Source organism: Medicago truncatula, chromosome 2 (genome assembly GCF_003473485.1).
Source record: "Medicago truncatula cultivar Jemalong A17 chromosome 2, MtrunA17r5.0-ANR, whole genome shotgun sequence".
Lineage (NCBI taxonomy): Eukaryota > Viridiplantae > Streptophyta > Magnoliopsida > Fabales > Fabaceae > Medicago > Medicago truncatula.
This window is the reverse complement of record NC_053043.1, coordinates 3528529-3551575: the sequence shown is the minus strand read 5'-3', so window position 1 is coordinate 3551575 and position 23047 is coordinate 3528529. Positions and strand designations below refer to the sequence as shown.

At 32.2% G+C, this 23047-nt stretch overlaps 3 protein-coding genes and 1 pseudogene across 3 annotated transcripts; 1 reads left to right on the top strand and 3 right to left on the bottom strand.

Moving 5' to 3' along the window:
* Window positions 1-755: 755 nt before the first annotated feature.
* On the bottom strand, window positions 756-8278 carry LOC11424750 (putative anthocyanidin reductase). Its single transcript, XM_003593494.3, has 5 exons — window positions 8058-8278; window positions 7616-7782; window positions 4374-4586; window positions 2336-2724; window positions 756-1109 (listed from the first exon to the last, which is right to left on the bottom strand). The coding sequence occupies exons 1-5, from the start codon at window positions 8170-8172 to the stop codon at window positions 968-970; spliced, it is 1026 nt and encodes a 341-aa protein (XP_003593542.1). The 5' UTR covers window positions 8173-8278; the 3' UTR covers window positions 756-967.
* A 955-nt stretch (window positions 8279-9233) lies between these two features.
* On the bottom strand, window positions 9234-10518 carry LOC112419248 (CENP-B homolog protein 2-like; annotated as a pseudogene).
* A 3764-nt stretch (window positions 10519-14282) lies between these two features.
* LOC11424920 (putative anthocyanidin reductase) lies at window positions 14283-16576 on the bottom strand. Its single transcript, XM_003593491.4, has 5 exons — window positions 16388-16576; window positions 15962-16128; window positions 15462-15674; window positions 14860-15248; window positions 14283-14586 (listed from the first exon to the last, which is right to left on the bottom strand). The coding sequence occupies exons 1-5, from the start codon at window positions 16503-16505 to the stop codon at window positions 14442-14444; spliced, it is 1032 nt and encodes a 343-aa protein (XP_003593539.1). The 5' UTR covers window positions 16506-16576; the 3' UTR covers window positions 14283-14441.
* Window positions 16577-18687: 2111 nt separating this feature from the next.
* On the top strand, window positions 18688-22590 carry LOC11421620 (clathrin light chain 1). Its single transcript, XM_003593490.4, has 3 exons — window positions 18688-19167; window positions 21661-21814; window positions 21911-22590. The coding sequence occupies exons 1-3, from the start codon at window positions 18806-18808 to the stop codon at window positions 22334-22336; spliced, it is 942 nt and encodes a 313-aa protein (XP_003593538.1). The 5' UTR covers window positions 18688-18805; the 3' UTR covers window positions 22337-22590.
* Window positions 22591-23047: the final 457 nt, after the last annotated feature.

Below are 23047 nucleotides of genomic sequence, written 5' to 3'. Positions count from 1 at the left end.
TAGTATACCACTGATGATGCTCCTTTTAGGATATATTGTGTATGTAATTGATTAATTATCACTCTCTTAATCGTCAATATTATTTATATTTATGTTGATGTACTACGAGCCTATGATCGGTTTCTTTTGTATGTTAATATATTTTCATATTAAAAAATGATTATAATTATATTGTACATCTAATTAAATAATTCTTTTATTAACGTATCTTAGCCGTATCGTATCTTGAGTTTTGAAATTTTTTTATATCAACATATTGGTGCAGTATCGTATCCGTATCGTATCTCGAATTCGGGCTTCACTTTCAACTAGTAGCAAGCAAATCTATTTCACTTAATTTTGCCACAGAAAAATCATGCTAAAATATATTTCACTGTATATGCAAAAGCATCATTTATAAAAATAGCATCACAATTATAAGGTTATACACAACTATAAAGTTATACATACACTCGTCAAAGACTATTCAAGTCATATATATATATATATATATATACGTTTTTTTTATTGGTTTTGATTGATGTTTACAAAAGATATACTTTGATGGATGAACAAATTAAATTGATTTAACTTATTAAATTCAAAGACTAATTTGTTATTTTGTAAGTTTAAGGACTAAATTGCTCCACTAAACAATTTCAAGAACAAAAATGAGATCAACTAGATAATTTTCACATAAAAAATATCATGGAAGAGTGAAGAGTCCAAGTGACCTCTTAATAAATTATTCCACACAGTGTATGAAGAGTCCATCATTAATTAGTATAACCACAATTTATAAGATATCATTACAATCCTTAAAAAAATCATTACAAATTGTATTTTTTTATTAAGATGATGGTTGACTAATCTCATAGTGTCTACATCCTGCCAACGTAATATTAATATTCGTTTGTTCGGAAATCAAATATAGGTTGGCCAATATACATTTTTAACTTGTGAGAATCGAACTCAAGATCATCCATCATTACATACTAAAATCGCCCGTCCTTCTTCCGCATTTGACACTATCGTCTAGTATCATCTTGAGATCATATTTATAGACAAACCCTTTGTCCGTGAGCTTTGTTGATGCCCATTTGATTGCTTTGTTTGGCTCTTCCAAATACCTAAAATCAGATGTCAAATATTGTAAGATTTTAGATATTTTTTCAAAAGCATATTATTGGTTCAAAATATCTACCAACATTGTGAATGATTATTTTCAGTACAGAATCAATCTAACCATCTTTAGTAGGGTCTTATATTTCGATCACCTTTTTTTTTCTTCTTCTTTTCATCTACAAGGTTGGAACTCAAGACATTGCTTAAGAGGTCTGAGTTAAATTTAACTCAGACCAACATAATGTTTTTTGTTTAGGAAAATACTTATAAACATCTTTTCATTTCATACCTCCTTTTAACACCTATTTATGGCAAAACATGATTGGATATAAACTATGTCTGTCTTATTATTAGTCTTACATCATGTGTGCTATGTGGATCTCGGTTGAGTGTATAACGAGTAAAAGTGTGTCTAAATATAAATACCCGTCTTTTTTAGGCGGACCAACGTAAAAAAAGTTTATGATAAATTACGCTTGTTGCAAATATATCTCCTTTTTTAACACATTTTAAAGAATTCAAAAGTAAAATTTTGCATTATTAATTTTTAAAAATAATAATTAAATTTACTACTTTTGAAACATTGGGTTTATAATAATCTTTTAACACGTGTCTATTTTCCATAAACTATTTGTAAACTTTAGATTAGTTGCACCTAAGTGTCTCACTCACCGGCTTGACATCAGGGGCGGATCTGGACTAGGCCTGATATGGCAAGTGCTACACAAGTCCAGACTCAATTTTTTTATTTTTATTTTTAATATTTAGCTAAATGTTAGTATATAAATCAATCTTTGTGAATTAATCATATGTGTAAGGTGTAGTTCACTAGTAAAGGTGCGCCCTATTCAGGTGTGGAACTTGAGTTAGATTCTTGATTTGCCCATGTTGAGTCGGGATTCCTGACGTAAAACCCAATAGTATGTACCATCATACCTACAATTTTTTTATGAATAACTATTTTGATAAATAATATATATACACTAAAAACTTGCCCCTTCAAAAATTAACTTCTGGCTCCGCCATTGATGCAGACCTGCAAAAAATTGTGTCTTGATGATATTGTGAGGCCAAATCCGCCCCTACTTGACATTGTCCAATATGTAATTTGACGATCAAGATTTCAAGCTCGATAGATATAAGAGATTTCACTTTGTAGGAAATTTATTTTCAAAACAAATCGATACTATATGTTGTATAAGTTGATGTAGAAAGTATAGTAAGAACTTACTTCTCTTTCAAATTGAATTCTGGATAGTTTTGAAGATAATAATTTGCTATCTCTGCTGATGATGCATATGAGTTTGCAACCAAAAATCTGCCATTGATAGATGGATCTTCAGCGCAAAAGATATGAGCTTCACAAACATCATCAATGTGGACTAGTGGAATTTTTCCATCTATATCTTCTAAGAACTTCAAAGACTGATATGCGACTTCATTGTCATGAATCTGAGAGATAATCACTGCAACACTTGCGGGTAAGTAACTGAGAAGAGCATCTCCTCCCACTAGGCCCACAGCCAAAGTTACCACCTCAATTCCACCATTTCCATTTTCATCTTTACCGTTACTGGTTAATAATTCTCTCTCTGCCAATGTCTTGGAATAAGCGTAATCCTATAAATAATTAACCATGATTTGTTATATATCGAGTTAGAGATTCACTTGAAGCAAGAACACCACATGTGTATCTTTATATTGACGGTGAATTTGGCTTAGTCATAGTGTGTAATATTGATTTAGCCTAAAGTTGCAATTCAATATTTCAATAAAATTATGATGTCAATGTAATTTCATCGATCTCGGTGTGATTTCAAGTTTAATATCAAGGATTAGTACACATGTTAGTCTACATCAACTTTCATTCTCTTCAACTTTATTAGACAATCGACATAGCACCATTTTATTAGCTTTAAAATCTCAATTCATAACTGTTATTCCATATTTTCAAAATTGATAATAAGAATTCAAAATTAATTGACAAGGGTACCTACGGAGGATTTTGGAGGGATAAGTTTATAATTTGATAAATTTTTTAGATTTCATAAAATAACATGAAAAAATGATTCTATAATTTTTAATCACACTTATTTATCTTTAAAATTATTTTATAGTTTTCTTAATTTAAAAAAGAAAAAATAATTCATCACCGCCTGTCAAACTTTTCAAAATAAATTCTCCATTCATATATACTCTAGGCCATGGTTGATGTAGAGAATAAAGGGGCACAAATGATAAAGTTATTTTATCATACTTGAATTAACTATTTGATAATGGGATATGATAAACTGCGAGTAAGTCTTAGGTGATCACAAGTCTTGTGCAAATTTACAAAAAAATCAAAATGTAAAATTAATTTTTTTAATTATTATTCGAATAATTAAAAGAATAAAAGGTATAAGCAATATTTCATGAGTGTTAGGATGTGTTTACAAGATGTTATAGTCCATAAAAAAAATGATATAGATAAAAATATGAAGTGGTTTTTCACCTCTTCTGAAAAGACAAAAGTTTGGGATTGATGAATTAGTTCATATCCTCCAAGAGTGTGGGTTCACCCCGCAAGAGCGTGAGTTCAACCCTCACTAATAATGTGAGGATCTCTTTGATGAATTATATATAATTAAGTACAATTTTTAGAACACTTTAAACCTTAAAATTTGTTCAAACTCTAATGAGCCACAAAATCCAACCTGCCTAAACTTATTCTATAAAAAACGTTTGTGTGATCCTTTAGGCAGGGCTAATAATAAAATTAATATACTTTTTTTTTTGCAACTAAAATTAATATTTCTATTCCATATGTTAAGCAACACAATTTGAATATTAGAATATTAAAATCCAAACATTTTTCAATATTTTTTCGATCTCTTTCACAACTTCTTCCTCTCATTCCGTGCATAATCATCTACTTTACCTTGAGTAGTAATTTTTGTTAATTTATAAAAAGTTAAAATAGCAAAAGTTAATTTTAAAAAATACATTGATTTCACAAGGATAATTTTGTCATTTATGATATATATTTTATCATGTCATCGCTAAGTGTGCTAAAAACTTAGTCTGTTTTTTTATTATGTGTGGATCAAATACTTTATGTTTATCATATTATTTACATCACTAGTTTATTTTCTTGGTTCAAGTATTACTACATATATCACGACTCTATCATACACACCAAATAATTAATACATGTTATGTTATTTAAAAAAGAAACACCGAAAGTCATAGTGAGAAAGTACATTGATGTGTGTATATATTGTATTTACCTTATGGAAAGGAGTGAGGGGAAGGTGAAGACTCTGGAGAGGAGTCCAACAAGTTTCATCGATGAAATCTTTGTATCCACACCCATCATCCTTTAGTGGAGATGATGCAACCACGGTGCCAGTGTATATCAGTTTTCTCACTGTTCTTGATTTAATACAAGTTTCAACTATGCTTTTTACACTTGCTATTGCTGCTTCCTCTATGCTCTTAAACTGTGCTACCAACAAAAAATTAATACTCCATAATATAGGATATTAACATGGTTTGAATCATGTCTTGGGAAATATAAGGAAATGAGAGTTTTTTTAGGCGATATTTTCTTTTTTCAAATAGTTCAGTGACTATAAATTTACTTTTTAAGGTGAATAAGTTAGTTAATATGGAATTTGAATCACGATTTTTACATATACAATATAATATCTTTATTAATTGAGTTAAGCTCACAGATATATAGTTATATTCTTTTTATTCTCCAAAATAAATCCCCCTATGGTAATCTTAAAAAAATAACTTTCCATTAACAATTTTACAATTAATTAATTACTAATTTTTATTTTTTTTATGCGTAAATGATAACATGTTAATTATTATGTTAGTATTATATTTTCTTTGTGGATGCTTGAACTTTGTACCTTGACTTATAAACTCTTTTAATCTCTGGTCTTAAATCAGTTAAGATACTAAATTGCCTGTTTATTTATTTTGAACAATATAATTCAAAACTAGATTATGTAACTGTCTCTTTCCTTCAAATTATTAGTGTTGTACTGTAACGTCCTATTTAATTATTTAATTATTTTATTGGGTTTATAGTCTATTTATATGATTTATGTGATTTAAGTGGTTATGTGGTGTGTTGTTGTTTTATTAAGTGACTTTATTTTATTATTTAATAGAATAAGATTTGAAAATAAAATAATGATAAGTTGAGGGGCTGTTTTGGAATTTAGAAGAGTTTAGTGGATTAAGTGGAAATAAGATAAAGTAGGTTGAGGAAATAAATAGGAAAAACTAGGGTCAGATAGTTTTTCACGTGAAACCTATTTTTGGAGAAAAAGGGAGAAAACTAAGAGAAGAGGAGAACCAGAGAAGAGAACCTTTCAATCGATGAATCTAAGGTAAGGGTGGGACTAACTTTCTCTAATTTTAAGTGGTATAATTCTGAAAATCGAATTTAACAAGTTGTAGGTTGTAGTTTTTGGAATTTGAGAATTAGGTTTAGAAGTTGTAATTGGTTGATTTAAGAGTAGAAATATGTTGAATTGATGTAGAGATAGTGTCCAAACCTTAGGTTATTCATAGAACAATGATTAGAATCAGTTTTAAAGTTAGAGTTATGGAATTAGGTGAGTTTTGTTCAAAACTGCATTCTGCCCGTAGAACTGACATTCATCGCTCGCCATAGCAAGTAACTGTTCTCGCCTCGCGAGTGATCATCTTCACCGCTCGCCATTGCGAGTAACCTCTTTCGTCTCGCGAGTAAACCCAGTTGTCGCTCGCTATAACGAGTTACCCAGTGAAAAAAATATGATTTTATAAATTAATTTTTGAGGTCAAGTTTTAGATGGTTTTGAGTGTCTTAACATGTTTAGAAATGATTAGGTAAGTTTTTGGATCAAATTTGGGCATAGGGAAGTTAAAAATGAGATTTTTGAGTGAAAAATGTCAAAACTCCCGAGAGCCATCATTTTTAGCTCGCCACGGCGAGTAGCTTGTTCGCCATAGCGAGTACCGTTTTTCCTGAACTCGCCATAGCGAGTAGAGTGGCTCGCCTTGCGAGTTACTCAGTGGCAGTCAACCTTGTTTAGGGTTCTTGCGATCTCTGTCGCACGTAACATTCTGAGTTGGTCTTTGGGGTAGGAATGAAAGTTGTTTATAATTATATTGTTGTTCAGTGAAGTCTGAATTAATATGAATGTTGTTGTTGGATAATTTGAGATACATATATTATGTGAATATTGTATGATATAGAAATATTGTTGTTCATATCATTCAAGTTGTTGTTGTTGATGTTGTTATGTTGCAAGTTGTTGTTGTTGCTGTCAATGCTGTTGTTGATTGATAAATATCACCAAGTTGCAAGTTTGTTGTATTAAGTTGTTGAAGTCGTCTAAGTTGTCAATGCGGTGTAAGTTGTTTGTTGTTGAGTCCATGCATACTCATTAAAGTTGAGGGCTTGATGCCCTGTGAGCCTATTTGCTCTATAAGTTGAGGACTTTATGCCCTGTGAGCCTATTTGCTCTATAAGTTGGGGATTTGATGCTCTGTGAGTATATTTATGCTATATATGTTGGGGGCTTGATGCCCTGGTTGATACCACATGCATGATTAAGTTGTTGTAGTTGCATTGTCGAGATAATGTCGTTGTTGTTGCATTGTCGAGTTGATGTCGTTGTTGTTAAATTGTCAATTATCAATGAGTTGTTAATGAAGAACAATATGAAGAATTAATATTATTAATTGATGTTGTCTATGTTGTTAAATTCTTTTGATGAATTATATGCTTATTATTATTGAATGTGAAATCTCACCCATTCTGTTTGAATGTTGCCTCTACGTGGGTAACGTGCAGATAACCAGGAATAGCTGTTGAAGTGAGTTGACTCTCTCACGCGTCGTCTTAGGGTTGCTCTGATACGTAACGGGATGTGGATCTTGCTTGTTTTCCATGTGTTACGTATTCCTATGATTTTATGTTGATGAACCACCTAGAATGGGATTTTAATGAGTTGTTTATGTTGAGGTCGTTGTGTTATTACGTTGTTCAATTAATGTTTTCCGCTGCAATGAGATTTGAATTGATGACATGAAGTGTTTTGAATAAATAGTAATTTTACTCTATTTATATTTTAATGTAGTGTGACATCCTGTTTAGTTGATTACTCTAATTTTATGCAAAAAAAATTAAGTTGAAAAAACGGGATGTTACATATACACTTTAGTCATGCAACATCTATAAAATTTCTACATAACCAACAAAATTGGAAAAATTGATCACATTAGCCTTTTGAATCAGTCAATTTAAATTTGTCATTGTCTAGAAAATAAATGTGATAAAAAAAATTAAATTCAATGAGACAAAATTATCCAATCCTACAATTTGAGAAACTAATTCGTATATCTAAAGTGTCACTTGTCAGAAATGGACTAAAGCTAGTAAGCTACCATACCTAAAAAACTAAAAATTGGTTAAATATTAAAAGGAAACAAAAGATTAATAATTAATATTGGGGAAATGAACCTGGGAATCAGTTTGGTGTAGAAAGGGAGTAGCAACATGGAAGACAAATTCACAGCCTTGAATTGCAGGCCAAAAACCATCTGGTTTGTATATGTCAGCTTCAAATAGCACCAATCTAGTATTTGCATGTGGAAAGCCTTTAAGGAACCCTACTTTGGATTCGTCCTCTGAAATAAATAAATGAATGTTCACGGTTAATTAGTTGTTCCGTCACTTATTACATCTCTAATAATCTCGCACATAACAACAACTGCAAAACAGTTCAAATTTAATTAACCAATTTAAAACGGTTTTGCAACTGTTACAATGTGCTACATGCATCGATAGAGGGATTCAAACATGATTGGTCCACTGTTCCAACCCCTCAAATTAATAAATTCATATAATTTTAAGAAAGAAAAAGATGAGGAGCGTGAGAGAGAGAAAGAGAATGGATTAATACTCAAGTTTCTAAGAGTAGCATGAACGGTGTATCCCTTTTCTAAAAGCTTTTTGACTAAGAGAGAGCCAATATAACCAGCACCACCAGTGACACACACCTTACACTTCCTTTCCATCACTAATAATCTAACTTATTTTTTCTTTTTATGGCTTCTTGAAACAAACGGTTATGTATATATAGCTGGTTATGAAACTCTTAACTTATTAAGTAACTGTAATATGATAGACCCGTGTAGAAAATGGTTCCCATTTAACATATACTTCTGACCACATATACACGACTTTCCACGACTTTCCAGTCCATTGAACTTAAGATGAGGGATTCCTTTTCAAGACCACATATACACTAGTCTTTTTTTTTTCTTTTCTTTTTTTTTTTGGGGGGGGGGGGGGGGGAAGGATAGACAAGAGTTTGTTGTTTATCATAGAAAAATGCCCCATTCCTACATTTTTTTGTCATATTTTGAAGAAAAATTGTCCAAAAAATTTGTTTTTTAGTTTTCAAATCAATTTCAATTGCTTATTTTTCAATTGTATCCTTAACTAATATTATATGCATCACTCTTAAGTTATTATTCACCACTTTGCATTTATGATAATAAAAAAATATCAATAGTTAATCGAATAAAATCATTATTCTCTTTCTTTCATTTATCATCTTTCTTAATGCAACAAATATCGTTGGACCGATAATAACATCTTTCGTATTATTCAAAATAATTCCAATTTATAAAGAATAGAGTAAGATATTTTTATTTTTTTTTACAAAAGAGTAAGATATGTTTTAGATTCGAGAGAGTTAAATATATTTTTCATCCTTATAATTATATCAATTAAGTCATAGTTTTTTTTTAGCTATGCTAAAAACCAAAATTAAACGTTACACTAAAAAATTGAAGTTAAGTACAGTAGAAACTCTTTAAATTAATACTCGGTAAATTAATAAACTCTCTAAAATAATAAATTTGTCCGGTCCCGACTTGGGCCAGTGTAAAAAATTAAATAATTCGATAAAATAATAAGATAATAATTTTTTGGGAGATTCCTTTATAATTTTCGGTTCCAAGAAAATCATAAATTAATAATTCATAGAAACTGAAAAAAAATATATTACACTTTGTTGAAATATGATTCAATAGTTGTTTGTTTTCCTTTAAAGTTCAAGTCTGTTTGGAGCTCAATCTCTAACTTTTCTTATTGCATCCAATAGCTGAGGTGTTGTATTTTTGTATTGTATCATAAAGTTGTGAAGAGTGTTCGACGCCATAAGTGTTTCCTTTCGCGTAACAGGCTCCAAAGACACCGTATCATCTTCGTCGTCATCCTCTGCATTGTTCTCAATGATAGTACGCACAATATCTTCTAAACTCTGAACCTCCGAACATGCTTCATTTTCACCTGGGTAGTTCATTAGATTGTCGATATCCATCTTATTACGATAGCCACATTGATTGATCATAGTCTGGAGGTCTTGAGTTTCTTCATCAAAAGTGGATTCATCCAAATTTCCTACAACATCACTAGCTGAATGAATTTTACAGTGTCGGAAGCAATTCGCTATTGTTTCTTTTCGAACATCTATCGTCCAAGCTGGGATTGCCAAATTGATAGCATCAAGGACATTTATCTTCCCTGGATCAGATTGTCCCACCTCATAACCTTCCAATATTTTGCGGTAAAACCTTCTACGGTAATGCATCTTGAAAGCTCTTATTATCCCAGCATCGCAAGGTTGAATCTTTGATGTCATGTTGGGTGGCAAGAAGAACAACTCAACGTTTCTTAGCCCTTCAATATTTCTTGGATGTGCTGGACAATTATCCACCACAAGTAGAACTCTTCTACCATGCATCATTTGGTCAAATGAATGAACATATTCATCAAAAAGCACACTAGTCATCCATGCTTTTTTGTTAGCTCGATACTGACAATCCAAGCTATTCATGTTGACATTCTTGAAGCAACGAGGCTTTGCATATTTCCCAATAATCCATAGAGGGATTTTTTCAGAGCCATCTTCATTGCAACAAATAACTACCGTCAACCTTTCTTTATCTTGTTTTCTTCCTTCAAGTTGTTTTGTTGCCAGTGAATGATCAGCTTGTAGCCTATAAAACAACCCAGTTTCATCCATATTGAAAGCATCTTTCATAGGGAACTGATCAATTTTCTCTCAAATCGATACCAATTTCTGCTCCATGTCTTGTACATCAACAGACCCACTCTCGCCAAAACGACGAAATAACTTTATGCCATGTCGGTGCTTGAATTTCCCAAGCCATCCTGTAGAGAAGTTAAAATCTGAATCATCATGAGGGTACAAGAGTTTCATTGTATCTCTTGCCTTCTGCAAAATTAATTCTCCTGTGATATTCACACGTTCTTGATGCTGTAGAAACCACTCATAAACAACCTTCTCCATGTCAGGATATTTTGCTGGTTTGTGTCTTTTGATCTCCGCTCTTCCCCTTTCTATTTCAGCAGAGAGATAGTCATTTGACCGCTTAAGTGTGTTTGATATTGTTCCTTGACTAACTTTCAACTGAAATTTTCCCTCAAGCCATCTCTGCAAGTCTTTTTGTGTGCTTGCAGGATTATCTCTCTTGTACTCGCACAACTCCTTACGTATTTGATATGACATAGTTGATTTTGCAACACCTTTTAGATGAGAAGCCATCTCGTGAATGAGATATGGTTTGAATACTTTTAACACATTCATGTAATTTATATATGCCAAACTTGCTTAAGAATACATTGAACATTCCATTTGTTTACATTTACTATATACTTCAAAAGTCAAAAGTCATATTTCCAATGGATATGAATACAATATTTATTAATTTACATTGAATCCCAAGATTTGGTGCAACTTAATTCTAAGAGACATAGACTAATTTGCCTTTTTGTTTGGTATGTACAGTATAATTACTTAAAAACTCTTTAAATTAATAATTATTAATTTATCGATAAATTAATAACTCTCTAAATTAATAAATTTCTCCGGTCCCGACATTATTAATTTAAAGAGTTTCTACTGTATGTTTTCATCCTTATAATTATATCAACTAAGTCGCTGTTTAGAAGCTCCCATACTTAAAACCAGAATTAAATGTTGACTCTAAAGTTGATGCCCAAACCCGATCCTACGTGATCAGTTGTGAGTTTTTTAAACAACCAAATATTTTATTAGTAATTAAAATCATTTTTCTAAAATAAGATTATACATCATTTCATATCATTTGAATATTGAATTACTTAAGTTTATTATATCTATTAATAGAGGCTCAAATTAGTTGCGGTCGATTGAGTTTTCTCATCTGCAATTCTCATTGCTTCAAGTGTTTGATGTTGAGCTGAGGTAGGAACTATCTCACAGTTGTTTTGGATTTTTTGATCTACACTACAAAATGCATAAAAAATAAAGATAAGACATAAAGGTAAATAGATAAAAATACGAAAAAATGGAACTTTTTGATTGTTTGGAATATGTGTTTATTACGATATATGATTTTTTGAGTATTTATAGCAAAGACATTATACAGTGTCTATTAGACAAGGTAAAGTTTTATAGAAAAGCTTAATACATTCTCCGGTCCTTTAACTTATTTTATTTTTTTAGTTTGGTCCCTTAACTATTAAGTGTGTCAATTTGGTCTCATAAATCTTTTGTCGTTTACTATTTCGATCATTTCCGTTAGTATTTTAATGTTTAAGTTTTTTGATATGATTTCAACCGTTTGATTGCAGATCCATTGTATACAACACTGACCCATCAACACCTAATCTTTTTTGTTCTTCTTCATCTTCTTCAAGATACATAAAAAAATGAAAAAAAAAAAAACCAGAAAAAAACCTTAAATAACTTTATATCAAAATAAAGAAAATAAATTTACCACCCACCTCCACCCTTTCATTTCTCTCATATATGCTACTGTTATATGCAACGACTAATTTTTTTTGCATTCTAAAGTTAAAAAAAAAAAAAAAAATTTCATTAACATCATATATGGAGAGAAAACTGCTGCTCAAACCTAGAAAAAGATGAAGAAAAAAAAAACCTTAAACATCTTGCTGCTCAAACCCAGTTTCAATTATCTAAATGCTTTTTTCATATGGAACCCAAAATCAAACCCTTAAACATTATATTGCAAAAAAATGATATTGTGGGAAATAATAACTTTGAATTCTGACAAATCAAGAAATGGAAATTTCGAATTCTAAAAACGCAACTCAGTGATGATGAAATTAATGGCGAAATTGATAGAAGAAAACACAGGTCACAACAAACACGACGGCAGAATCGTGACGGAGGGAGGTCGAAATCGCGAACCCAAACGAGAAGAGGAGTGGAATTGCGAAATCAAATTGATGATGGATGAAGGTCGAAATCGAACATGAAGGATGGAGTTGAAACCCTAAAATCACATTCTCCCCCCTTTCTCTATCGTGTTATGTCTTAATCTCTTTTCTTTTCTCTTTAATTTCTCTGTCCTGTTCTCTCTTTTCTTTTCTTTTTAATTTCAAATTAAACAACAATTTTAATAATAATAATAATAATATTATAATAATATTTTTAATTTCTAATAATAATGATTATATGTTGTTGGGCTAATTTTGATGAATTTAAACATAATTTCAGTTTTTAATTTTGAATTTTTTGTTTGAAAATAATAGATTGTGATTTGAAGATGAAGAAGAATATTTAGGAAGAGGGATGTTGATGATGATTGATGAAGATGATAATGGTTGTGTGGTTATTAAATAGTAGGTTTAATTATTATTTTTGGGATTTTATGGAGTTTATTGATGAAGTTGTTGTTGAAGATGATGAGGGAAGAAAAAGATAAATGGATTAACTTAGGTGTTAGTGGTTCAGTGCAATAGACCCTACATGATTTAACAACTATTTTTTAAAGAAAAAATCAAATGGTTAAAATAAAATTTTTTAGTAATGCATATGGTGGACCACCTTTAAATATGGTTCACCTTAAACATTTAATGTTAAAAATCAACAGAGATGACTAAAATAGTAAATGACAAAAGACTTATGTGACCAAATTGACACACTTAATAATTAAGGGATCAAACTGAAAAAATAAAATAAATTAAGGGATCATAGGATATATTAAGCCTTTATAGTAATGCAACATAATCCTCTCATTTGTCACTTGCTCCTTTTCATTAGATTCTTTCTTTCTTTTCGATAATCATGATAAGTGAAAAACATATCTAATCTAATACCATTAAAATAGAAAAGAAGAAAAACAAAAAGAGTTGAGAGGACCAAACCACACTCAACCAAAAGCAAAAAAGAAGAAAAGAAAAGGAAAACTAGCTAAATTATCGGCCCTAATAGAGGACAAAAAGACCACGAAACCAAAGCAAGAGATCAATATGCTTATCATCATATGTACATTTCTCCTTGCAAAGCACACTTTGTAGAGCAAAGGTATTATCCCCATTTGGTAAAATCTGTAGGTCAATTATTGGCTGCAGATTTGCCTCCTAAGAACACTAACAATGTTCTTATCTGATAAGTATTCCGCCAGCGCATTTCTTGCTTAGGTTTATCATCCTTTTGCTCATGTGTGAATCATTCATTTGCAAATTGAGATTCAACCTTCTGCTGAAGGCATTATGAGAAAATTAATTTAGGGTTGGACCTTCAATATATTTATGAAGACCTAAGAGTCCTCTAGAAGGGCCCAAGAACCCTCCAAAAGGGTCAGGACGTCCTTCAGAATGCTCCCTGGACCATAGGCACGCCCTTCAGATGGCGCCGCCTTAGCTGGTTTCTAGAAGCATCTAGAGATCAGGTAAAAGACCTAAAGCCCAGCTTACTTAAGGTTTAAGTCACGCTGAAACAAGCACACAACAGACTATAAATACCACCTTGAGATCATTCTCAAGGCATCTCATAAACAGTCTAAACCCCATATATGTTTATTGTACTTTAGCAAGTACAAGGGTGGCTATGATAACCACCCCTAAAACGAGTTTGGTACTTTCCATTAGATATAACCAACATAAAAGGGGGCAAAAAACATAACATGACGTTCCTATTAGCAAGTTAAGCAACAATCTCAACTGGTCATAAGCACCAACCGCTTATGATATTCAAGCTTAGCGGGGAAGATTAGGAAACACAGTTGTGGCATGATTATTAGCTTAGGTATATGCTTCTGATAGAAGATTTTTTTTTAGAAACTAGAAAGTGATTGGGGCATGGCTGCAAGGGCAGAGACACTCTCTGTTTGTTTTTCTTAATAAATGAAGTGAAATGATGAAAAACACAAACATACACGTACATAAATTATCGATGTTATCTATTTTGGTGCAAGTCTATAATTAATCAATTAGTTAATATAATGCTACAACTTATAGATCATGACATACTAAGATCGCCGGTCCTTCTTGCACATCTGATACTATCATCTAATATCTTCTTCAGATTATATTTGTAGACAAATCCATTATCTATGAGCTTTGTTGAGGCCAATTTGATTGCCCTGTTTGGCCCTTCCAAATACCTACAACCAAATGTCAATTTTTGTTAGATTTTAGACATATTTTCATAAGCATGTTATTAGTGCAAATATATACGAACTTTGCTTATGACTAATTTCCGTTGTGGAACTTGTCTGACCACATATAGTAAGGTCTTATCTTCTAATCACATTTGTTTATTTACAAGATTCGAACTCGAGACATCACTTAAGAGATCTGAGACCAGTTCAACTCAGACATATATATTTATCGTGTAATTTTTTGTCTAATATTTGGTATAGAAAGTAGTAACTTACTTCTCCTTCAAATTGAACTCTGGATAGTTTTGAGAATAATAATTTGCTATCTCTGCTGATGATGCATATGAGTTTGCAACCAAGAATCTGCCATTGATAGATGGAAGCTCAGCGCAAAAGATATGGGCTTCACAAACATCATCAATGTGGACAATTGGACATTTTCCACATATATCTTCTAAGAACTTCAAAGATTGGTATAAGGCTTCATTGTCTTGTAGCTGAGAGGTAATCACTGCAACACTTCCTGGTAAGTAACTGAGAGGAGTCTCCCCTCCCACTAGGCCAAGAACCAGACTTACCACCTCAAATCCACCACTTCCATTTTCATCTTTACCATAACTCGTTAATAATTCTCTTTCTGCTAATGTCTTGGAATAAGCATAATCCTAAAAAATAATTAACCATAACTTGTTATATTAAGAAGAAAAAATTGTAGAAATGATATATGTTGGTTAAGTACAATTTAAATTTTGTTGTGTTTAGTTAAGAAGCAACAATGTTTAACAATAAATTACACTAAAAATATATATCGAGTAAAACAATATTGAATGATGTAATATTGATATAACCGTGTAATTTGACCCTCTCTCTCTATTTACCTTATGGAAAGGAGTGAGAGGAAGATGGAGATTCTGGAAAGGAGTCCAACAAGTTTCATCGATGTAGTCTTTGTATCCACACCCATCATCCTTCAGTGGAGATGCAGCAAACACGGTGCCAGTGTATATAAGTCGTCTCACTGTTCTTGATTTAATACAAGTCTCAGCTATGCTTTTTACACCGGCTATTGCTGCTTCCTCTATGCTCTTAAACTGTGCTATCGACATTCACTTATATCAACCAAATTTATAAATAATGTACAAAATTAGTCTTTTAAAGATGTGACAAAAAATTTCAAATTCACGAATTCTTTTAAAAGTTCATTGATCGTAGAGAGAAAAATATCAAATACTACAATTTCAGTAACAAAATTGATGATTCTTATATCTGAAGTGTCAATTAGAAGAAGTTAATTAAGCAGCCATAAAATTGGCTAAAAATGTCAAGTACATAACCAAAAGAAAAGAAAAGACTAATAATCAATATTTGGTAAATGAACCTGAGAATCAGTTTGATGTAGAAGGGGAGTGGCAACATGAAAGACAAACTCACAACCTTGAATTGCAGGCCAAAAATCATCTGGTTTATATATGTCAGCTTCAAATAACACCAATCTTGTATTTGCATGAGGAAAGCCTCTCAGAAAGCTTACTTTGGACTCGTCCTCTGATATCAATAAATGAATTCACTTTTAACTCCTGCTTAATTAAGAGTTTGATCTAAATTTAGATCCTAATGGCACTGCACATAACAACTGCTGGACCGTTTAAATTTAATTAAAAAAAGAACGGTTCTGCAGCTGTTATGTTATACGCATCGACGCAAGCGTTTTAATCCCCGCGTCTTGAATTAATGAACTCACCAAATTTTCTGAAAAAAATGGACAGTGGAAAGAAAGGAAAAAAGATATGGAGAGAATGAATACTTAAGTTTCTAAGAGTGGCATGGACAGTGTAGCCCTTTTCCAAAAGCTTCTTGACAAGGAGAGAACCAATATAACCAGCACCACCTGTAACACACACCTTGCACCTCCTTTCCATCATCACTGATGATACTCTAACTTCTTCCCTCTTCAGTCACATGATAGGTACATATATACAAAATGGACCCCATGATATAAAATATGATTCAGACCACACACAATAGTGAATAAACAATGCATTATCTACCGACCACTTTGGACTCCACCTGGTAAATATGAGGGGTCTCTCCAAGGCCACACGTACACTATTAATTGCGTTAAATTGTTGCAGTGTTTGTCTATACTTTGTAATATTTTGTTTCAATAATCTCTTCGATTCGATAACAATATCATATATTTTTTTAAATAATTTCAATTTATAAAGGAATTTAATTAGATATACATGTATCTAGATATCCTTTTTTTTTTTTCAAATGAATATCATAACTCGTCTACATCATGTGCCATAAAAAAGACGATCTACATCACGATGAAAAATTAACTTAAGGTGTATATTGAATTAAAATTTGATTTTTTTTAGGGGATTGAAAAGTTGTTTTTTGTGATGAAAAGTGCCGTCATTTGGTCCTTTAATTTATTTTTGATTTTTAATTTGGTCGCTCAACTATAAAGTGTTTTAAGTTGGTCTCATAAATCTTTTGTCGTTACTTCTTCTGGTCTTCTCTATTAGTTTTTAATAGCAAAAGTCTAAGGTGAACCATATTTAAAGGTGGTTCACCATAGACCGTATTAAATTTTTTAATTTTAACCAGTTGATTTTTTCCTTTAAAAGAGGACCATTGAATTATGTAGGGTGTATTGTATTTTACTGTGAACTTATAACACCTAATATTTTTCTCACTTTCTTCATTTTCATCGCCTTCATCAAAACTATCCAAATAAACCAGAAAAAAAACAGTCCAGAAAAAAAGAGATAAGATATATTCAACAATTAATCACAAATACGTTTTCTCTGATGTTTCCTCCTCCTCCATTTTCATCGCTATTCAATCTTCTGTTCCATCCTCCTCCTTTGAAACAGCAACAACAAGAACATAAAAAAATTCTCCCAAATCAAAACCATTTTCTCAACTATTAATTCCAATAAAACCCTTTCTCCAAATCCCTAAATATGTTTCCAGTAGGTGGCAACCCTTTTCAAATCCACACTTTCAATTTCGTTTTTGGTCAGATCCAAAATCAAAACTTGACATGAAGCTCTTTCAAATCCAATTTCGTTTTTGGCAACCCCTTTCAAATCCACACTTTCAATTTCAATTTCAATTTCTGTTGTTGAAGAACATACCGTAGAAAAATGAAATTGTGTGAAATGAGAATTTCGAATTTTGAAAAATGAAATTGTTGTTGGAATTTCTGAGAATTTAAGTGGAATTAAAGAAATGAGAATTTCATTGTTGTTGGTGAAGAGTTAAAGATGATGTTTTGTTTTGTTTCAAATTTGATAGTTGGTTTGTCTTGTTAAAGATGATTTTTTTTGACAAAAATAAACGATATTCATTCATTCAAATTGATAGAGTACATCGATACAATACAAATCTAAATCTGCCAAAAATAAAAAGGATGAATCTGTGAACAAACTTAAAAAACTGGTCCAGCCATCAAACAGGTAAGACCTTTGGGTCAAGTAGGGGTGGAAATCGTTAGTCAGGGTAGAATTTTGTAAGACCTAAGTTTAACATACTTAAAAAATTATAGATTTGAGACTGCCCTATTACTCGTTATTTGCTCATTTTTATGGTATTAGCTAACCTTTTTAAAGACATATCAACACCTATAAACCTAGTACTAAATAGATCAAATTCTATCAGGTTTAAAACACACAAATATGTCTACCGCTCAATAACGAAATCTTACGAAGGTCTAATCACAATAATATACCTTCTACTAAATAAACAAATCATAGAAAGACTTGAATTTATAAAAAAACTTCAATTATTTTTATTTTGAGTAAAAAAAAACTTCAATTATGTCAATAACAAAAGATATATTATATATAAGAAGTTTAATAAGTCGGTCTAACATTTTTATTATGTCAATAATAAAAGATATATTATATATAAAAAATTTAATAAGTCAGTCTAACATATTTAATAGTCTTTTTGTAAACCTTAATCTAATTTATTTAATTAATAGACTTTATAAAAAAGTTTGAGCTATCTTATTATTAAAGGACACATTTTCTTACATGTTTTTCTTTTTTTCACTTTTTTGTTTAAATTTGATCATGAAGTAGTATTAAAGAAGTCAAAAGAAAAGCGTAGAGCCAGCAGCACTGAACTTCCCGTCCAAACAAAGCCATTACACATTTCATTTCACAGTAAGAGAGAGAAACCGAATTTCTAGAGAGAGAAACACGCAGATATGTCTTCTTCCTTCGACGCTTTCACTGACGACTTGAACGTCAACTCATCTTCTCCTCACAACTTCGCCGCCTCCGATCAAGACGACACCTTCTCCGGCTACGGCGGTTACTCCAATTTCGACGGCGATGTCACCGTCGATCACGCCGCCGCTGAAACTACTTCACCGGAGATCTACGGATTCAGTGATCCCAATCCTGGTTACTCTCCTTCTCCGTTTGAATCGGTTACTGTAGAAAACGGGAACGATAACGGAAACGGTTATGGTGATGATGACGGTGTTTTTGTTTCTGATGGTCCGATTCTTCCTCCACCTGGTGAGATGGAGTCGGAGGAAGGTTACGCTCTTCGCGAATGGCGCCGGTAAGTTGAAGTTTCGTGAATTTTGTTGGATCTTGTTTGAATTTGCTTAGATCTGTGACTGTTATGACTTTGCTTTGACCTAGAAATTCGATTATGAAGTTTTTTGCGGTTATTGTAAATAATTAGGATTATGAATTAGGTATTGATGAAACTTGATCTTATTGATAGAAACAAACGAGTTCATGAAATTAGTTAGTTGCAATTGCAATTGCGATTTTACTTGTGGTAGTTAGTTGCACTATAGTAAGATATGAAATATGATTTTCCTAAGAAATTTAGTAAAGTTCTCTAGGGAGGAATTGATTTGTATACACTAGTAACAAAATATATTTGGGTGGAAGAAGTTTGAATTTGTAATATGAGAGGAATAATTGATATTTTACTTATGGTAATGGAAGTTGGATCTGCGGTGAGGTATTCGTTAGGGTAAATTTCATGGCACAGAAAAGATTATGGTGTTAGTTGCACTTAGATTTCAATTCTCGGTTGTGCGTGTTGCAAACTCCCGGGCTACTTATAGAACAGTGTCTCAGTTCCATTTTTTAGGCTTTTCGTGTGTACTGCTCACTTTATTGGATTGTAATTTGTATGTTAACCAAAGGGTAGTCATTGTCTGATGCCTTTGCTATTTGAAGTTGGATAGTCATATATTTAAGGTAACATTATTGGGTTTTAGATATCTCCCCTGTTGAACTTGGATCTGTCGAGCAATTTACAAAAAACTGGGTCATAATAAATCTTGATGAGGATTGCATCAGATCCTCTTGAACACATTTTTTAAATTTTTGTGAGCTTTTTATGGTAAATATAGCATGAAAGTTCCGAGTTCTCTAAGACTTAGGGTGCGTTTTTTAAGATTTGAAGCTCTTACACTTGAGTTCCTTGTTTTTAGAAAAAAAATAGATTTTGGAAAAGCTACTAGGAATAACTTTTCATTTTGAGGTTAAAAATGATTTTTTTATTTTAAAAAAAAAATATGAAACAAACACTATTAAAATAATAAAAGTGGTTTTTTTGGTTAAAAAATAGTTATTTTTTTAAAAAAAAAAATACAAAACAAACTGACCCTTAGTCCAGTGGGTTTTTATAATAGATAATCATGGCATAATTTTCTGTCTGTTTCTCTTTCTGTTATTCTCTCTCCCTCTTCCTCTGATGTAATTTACGGATCGATAGATGTTGGACAAATCTGGTTATGCAAATATGCTGATGTTATTGAGTGTACGGTGTAATTAAACTAAAAAAGAAGTTAACTCTTGTAAACATGTGTTATCAGATGTTATAACCAGGTCTTCATGGCCTTCTTAACGTATTCCTCCCCTGTTTATATTTATACTTTCCCTAAATACCCTGTCTGTTTTACATTGAGATAAAGGGTCTTGCCCTTCACGATTTATACAGTGAGATACGCTTTTTAACATACCTTTTTTGACACGATCTTTATGGTTGGGGGAAATTCTTGAGTTTCCCTGGATAAGGAGTAGGGTCAAAATTCAAATGAGGAGTGACACTTACATAGTTTAATGAGACTTGCATGGATTTAACTTAATAATAAAGGGTGTTCCGAAATAGTGTGTTGAAGACTGCTGGCTAGCATTTATCTTTTATGAGTAAAAAAGCATTGATCTTAATATCTTATATGGTTTTACAATGATCGCGTCTTCCTTGCAGTCACAACACTTCACCCTACTATTTCTAGTCAGTTTTCCATGATTGCTCATCTGTTTGATTTGAAAACTTTATAATAGTTGACATATCATGCCGAGCGACTGTCCTATGGTCAAAAAAATGAATTTGTGTTGTTTTGATTTGATTTGTATACCGTGTGATCAATCTTTTATGTAGGGTCAAGTAACAATACAAAAATTAGGATTCTAATTTTGATATGAAATATTTATATTAATGGCAAGGTTCATGCTTATCGGGAAACATTTATGTATTTTGTTGGAGCCTAGATAGAATGTTTAGAGTTCAGTGTTATAACACTACCAAAAAAAAAAAAAGAGTTCAGTGTTATAGATTTCAAAAAATGGCTGTAAATTGCTACTTCCGATTACAGCCTAAAATAATAGGTCAATGCGATATAGGCATAGCATAGTTAATGTAGGGCAACCTATTGTTATAAATTCCTGTTACAATAAGGGCACATGGGATCCATTATGTGTTTATTATGGGCAATTATCTTGTATTTGCAAGAGGCTGATTGCACTATTTGAACCAGTGATTTCTTAAGGCAGCAACTTAAACCATTGCTCCAAAGCTTCTCTTCACATTAGTATAGTTAATAACATTAATAAATTTGAGCCAAAGAAATTTAATGCTGGTAATGTAAATCTCCTGTTTGTAAAGTTATTAGAAGCAAGCTTATTCTTAAACAAAGAACAATACTTCTCATAATTTCTGATTTTAGTCCAATAAAGATTTAGGAGCTATGAAGTTTTGATGAACTCAGTTGTCATGAAACAATGAATGTCTCTGGCCTTCCTTGTACAGTCAAAATGCCATTGAGCTAGAGGAGAAGGAGAAAAGGGAAAAAGAAATGAGATTGAAGATTATTGAGGAGGCTGAGGAATATAAGGTGGCTTTCTATGAGAAAAGGAAGCTTAATGTTGAGACTAACAAGGTTCAAAATAGAGAAAGGGAGAAGGTAAGATTTACCAGCATTTTGATTATCTTTTTTGACTGATGCATTTTCTTATGCTCATGTAATTTGAATATAAATTGAAATTTGTCTATGGAGCAGTTGTTCGTAGCTAATCAAGAGAAGTTTCACAAAGAGGCAGACAAAGCTTATTGGAAGACAATTGCAGAGCTCATTCCTCGTGAGGTTGCCAACATTGAAAAGAGGAGAGGCAAAAAAGACCAGGATAAGAAGCCATCAATCACTGTTGTCCAAGGCCCTAAGCCCGGCAAACCCACAGATCTTTCCAGGATGCGACAAATACTGCTAAAGCTGAAGCATACACCACCACCTCACATGATTCCTCCACCACCTGCTCCTGCTAAAGATGCCAAAGACGCAAAGGATGGAAAAGAAACATCATCCAAAGCAACTGGGTCAGCAGCTGAAGGTGCATCAGGATCACAACCAAAGGACGTGGCCTCTAACGGCCCTGCAGAGGAACCCCAGAAAGAAGCCTCTGCAACTGAGGAGCAACCTGCTGCATAATTTTGCCTAGTTTCCTTCTCTCAATCATTTGTCTGATATCCCTTTTTGCACATGCAGTCAGTGTTCAATGAATCTTTTGGTCGTGTTATTAGTTCCTAATACTTATTGGTTGCATTGTAGTACCTGCATTAAAGGTTTTAATGAATTAAATATATTATAGACAATTATGACATGTAGATTCAGTGTTCATGGTTATAAATAGATGTGTATTGACTTCATGATCATGAGATTGCTGACTTTTGGGACCTGATATATTTTCCAAGTGTCAATTTTTCTATTGGTGTATGCTTAATCATAGTCGTTGTCTATAACACAATTAATCGACCTTTATAGGTATGTTTTGGTCGAACTTATTGATAAGAGGGAAGCTGGTCCATGAGTTGCTGAGTCTCCATTCTGTTCACATTTCAGACGGTAATTGGTATAACAATGTATAAAGTTAATTGAGAGTGGATAACTGATCAGATTGATTGCTGATAACTATCTCTTAGTCAAAAATTTATAACTAAAAGTTGATATACAAGTCTGTATATTAGGATTATGTAAGTCAGCGTAGGTTAGGTTGTTGGTTGCTTGATTGATTGGAAGGTGTTTGGCTGGAAATCAATATTTGGTTGGATGTCGTCAAAGTAGTCTTTCCAATCAAATGAACTTTTTGTGGTGTTGGATTGCTTGTATTAAATTTTTTTATGCACAATAGTATTGACTTTT

Bases quoted from the DNA above. Each gene is read 5' to 3' on its own strand.
- LOC11421620 (XM_003593490.4), top strand. From the start codon at position 18,806: ATGTCTTCTTCCTTCGACGCTTTCACTGACGACTTGAACGTCAACTCA. The intron at 19,168-21,660 runs GTAAGTTGAAGT...TTCCTTGTACAG, and splicing joins GCTCTTCGCGAATGGCGCCG to TCAAAATGCCATTGAGCTAG. The intron at 21,815-21,910 runs GTAAGATTTACC...TCTATGGAGCAG, and splicing joins AAAATAGAGAAAGGGAGAAG to TTGTTCGTAGCTAATCAAGA.
- LOC11424750 (XM_003593494.3), bottom strand. From the start codon at position 8,172: ATGGAAAGGAAGTGTAAGGTGTGTGTCACTGGTGGTGCTGGTTATATT. The intron at 4,587-7,615 runs GTTCATTTCCCC...TTGGTAGCACAG, and splicing joins TACACCAAACTGATTCCCAG to TTTAAGAGCATAGAGGAAGC. The intron at 2,725-4,373 runs GTAAATACAATA...AATTATTTATAG, and splicing joins CCCTCACTCCTTTCCATAAG to GATTACGCTTATTCCAAGAC.
- LOC11424920 (XM_003593491.4), bottom strand. From the start codon at position 16,505: ATGATGGAAAGGAGGTGCAAGGTGTGTGTTACAGGTGGTGCTGGTTAT. The intron at 15,249-15,461 runs GTAAATAGAGAG...ATTATTTTTTAG, and splicing joins CTCTCACTCCTTTCCATAAG to GATTATGCTTATTCCAAGAC. The intron at 14,587-14,859 runs GTAAGTTACTAC...ATTTGGTTGTAG, and splicing joins GAGTTCAATTTGAAGGAGAA to GTATTTGGAAGGGCCAAACA.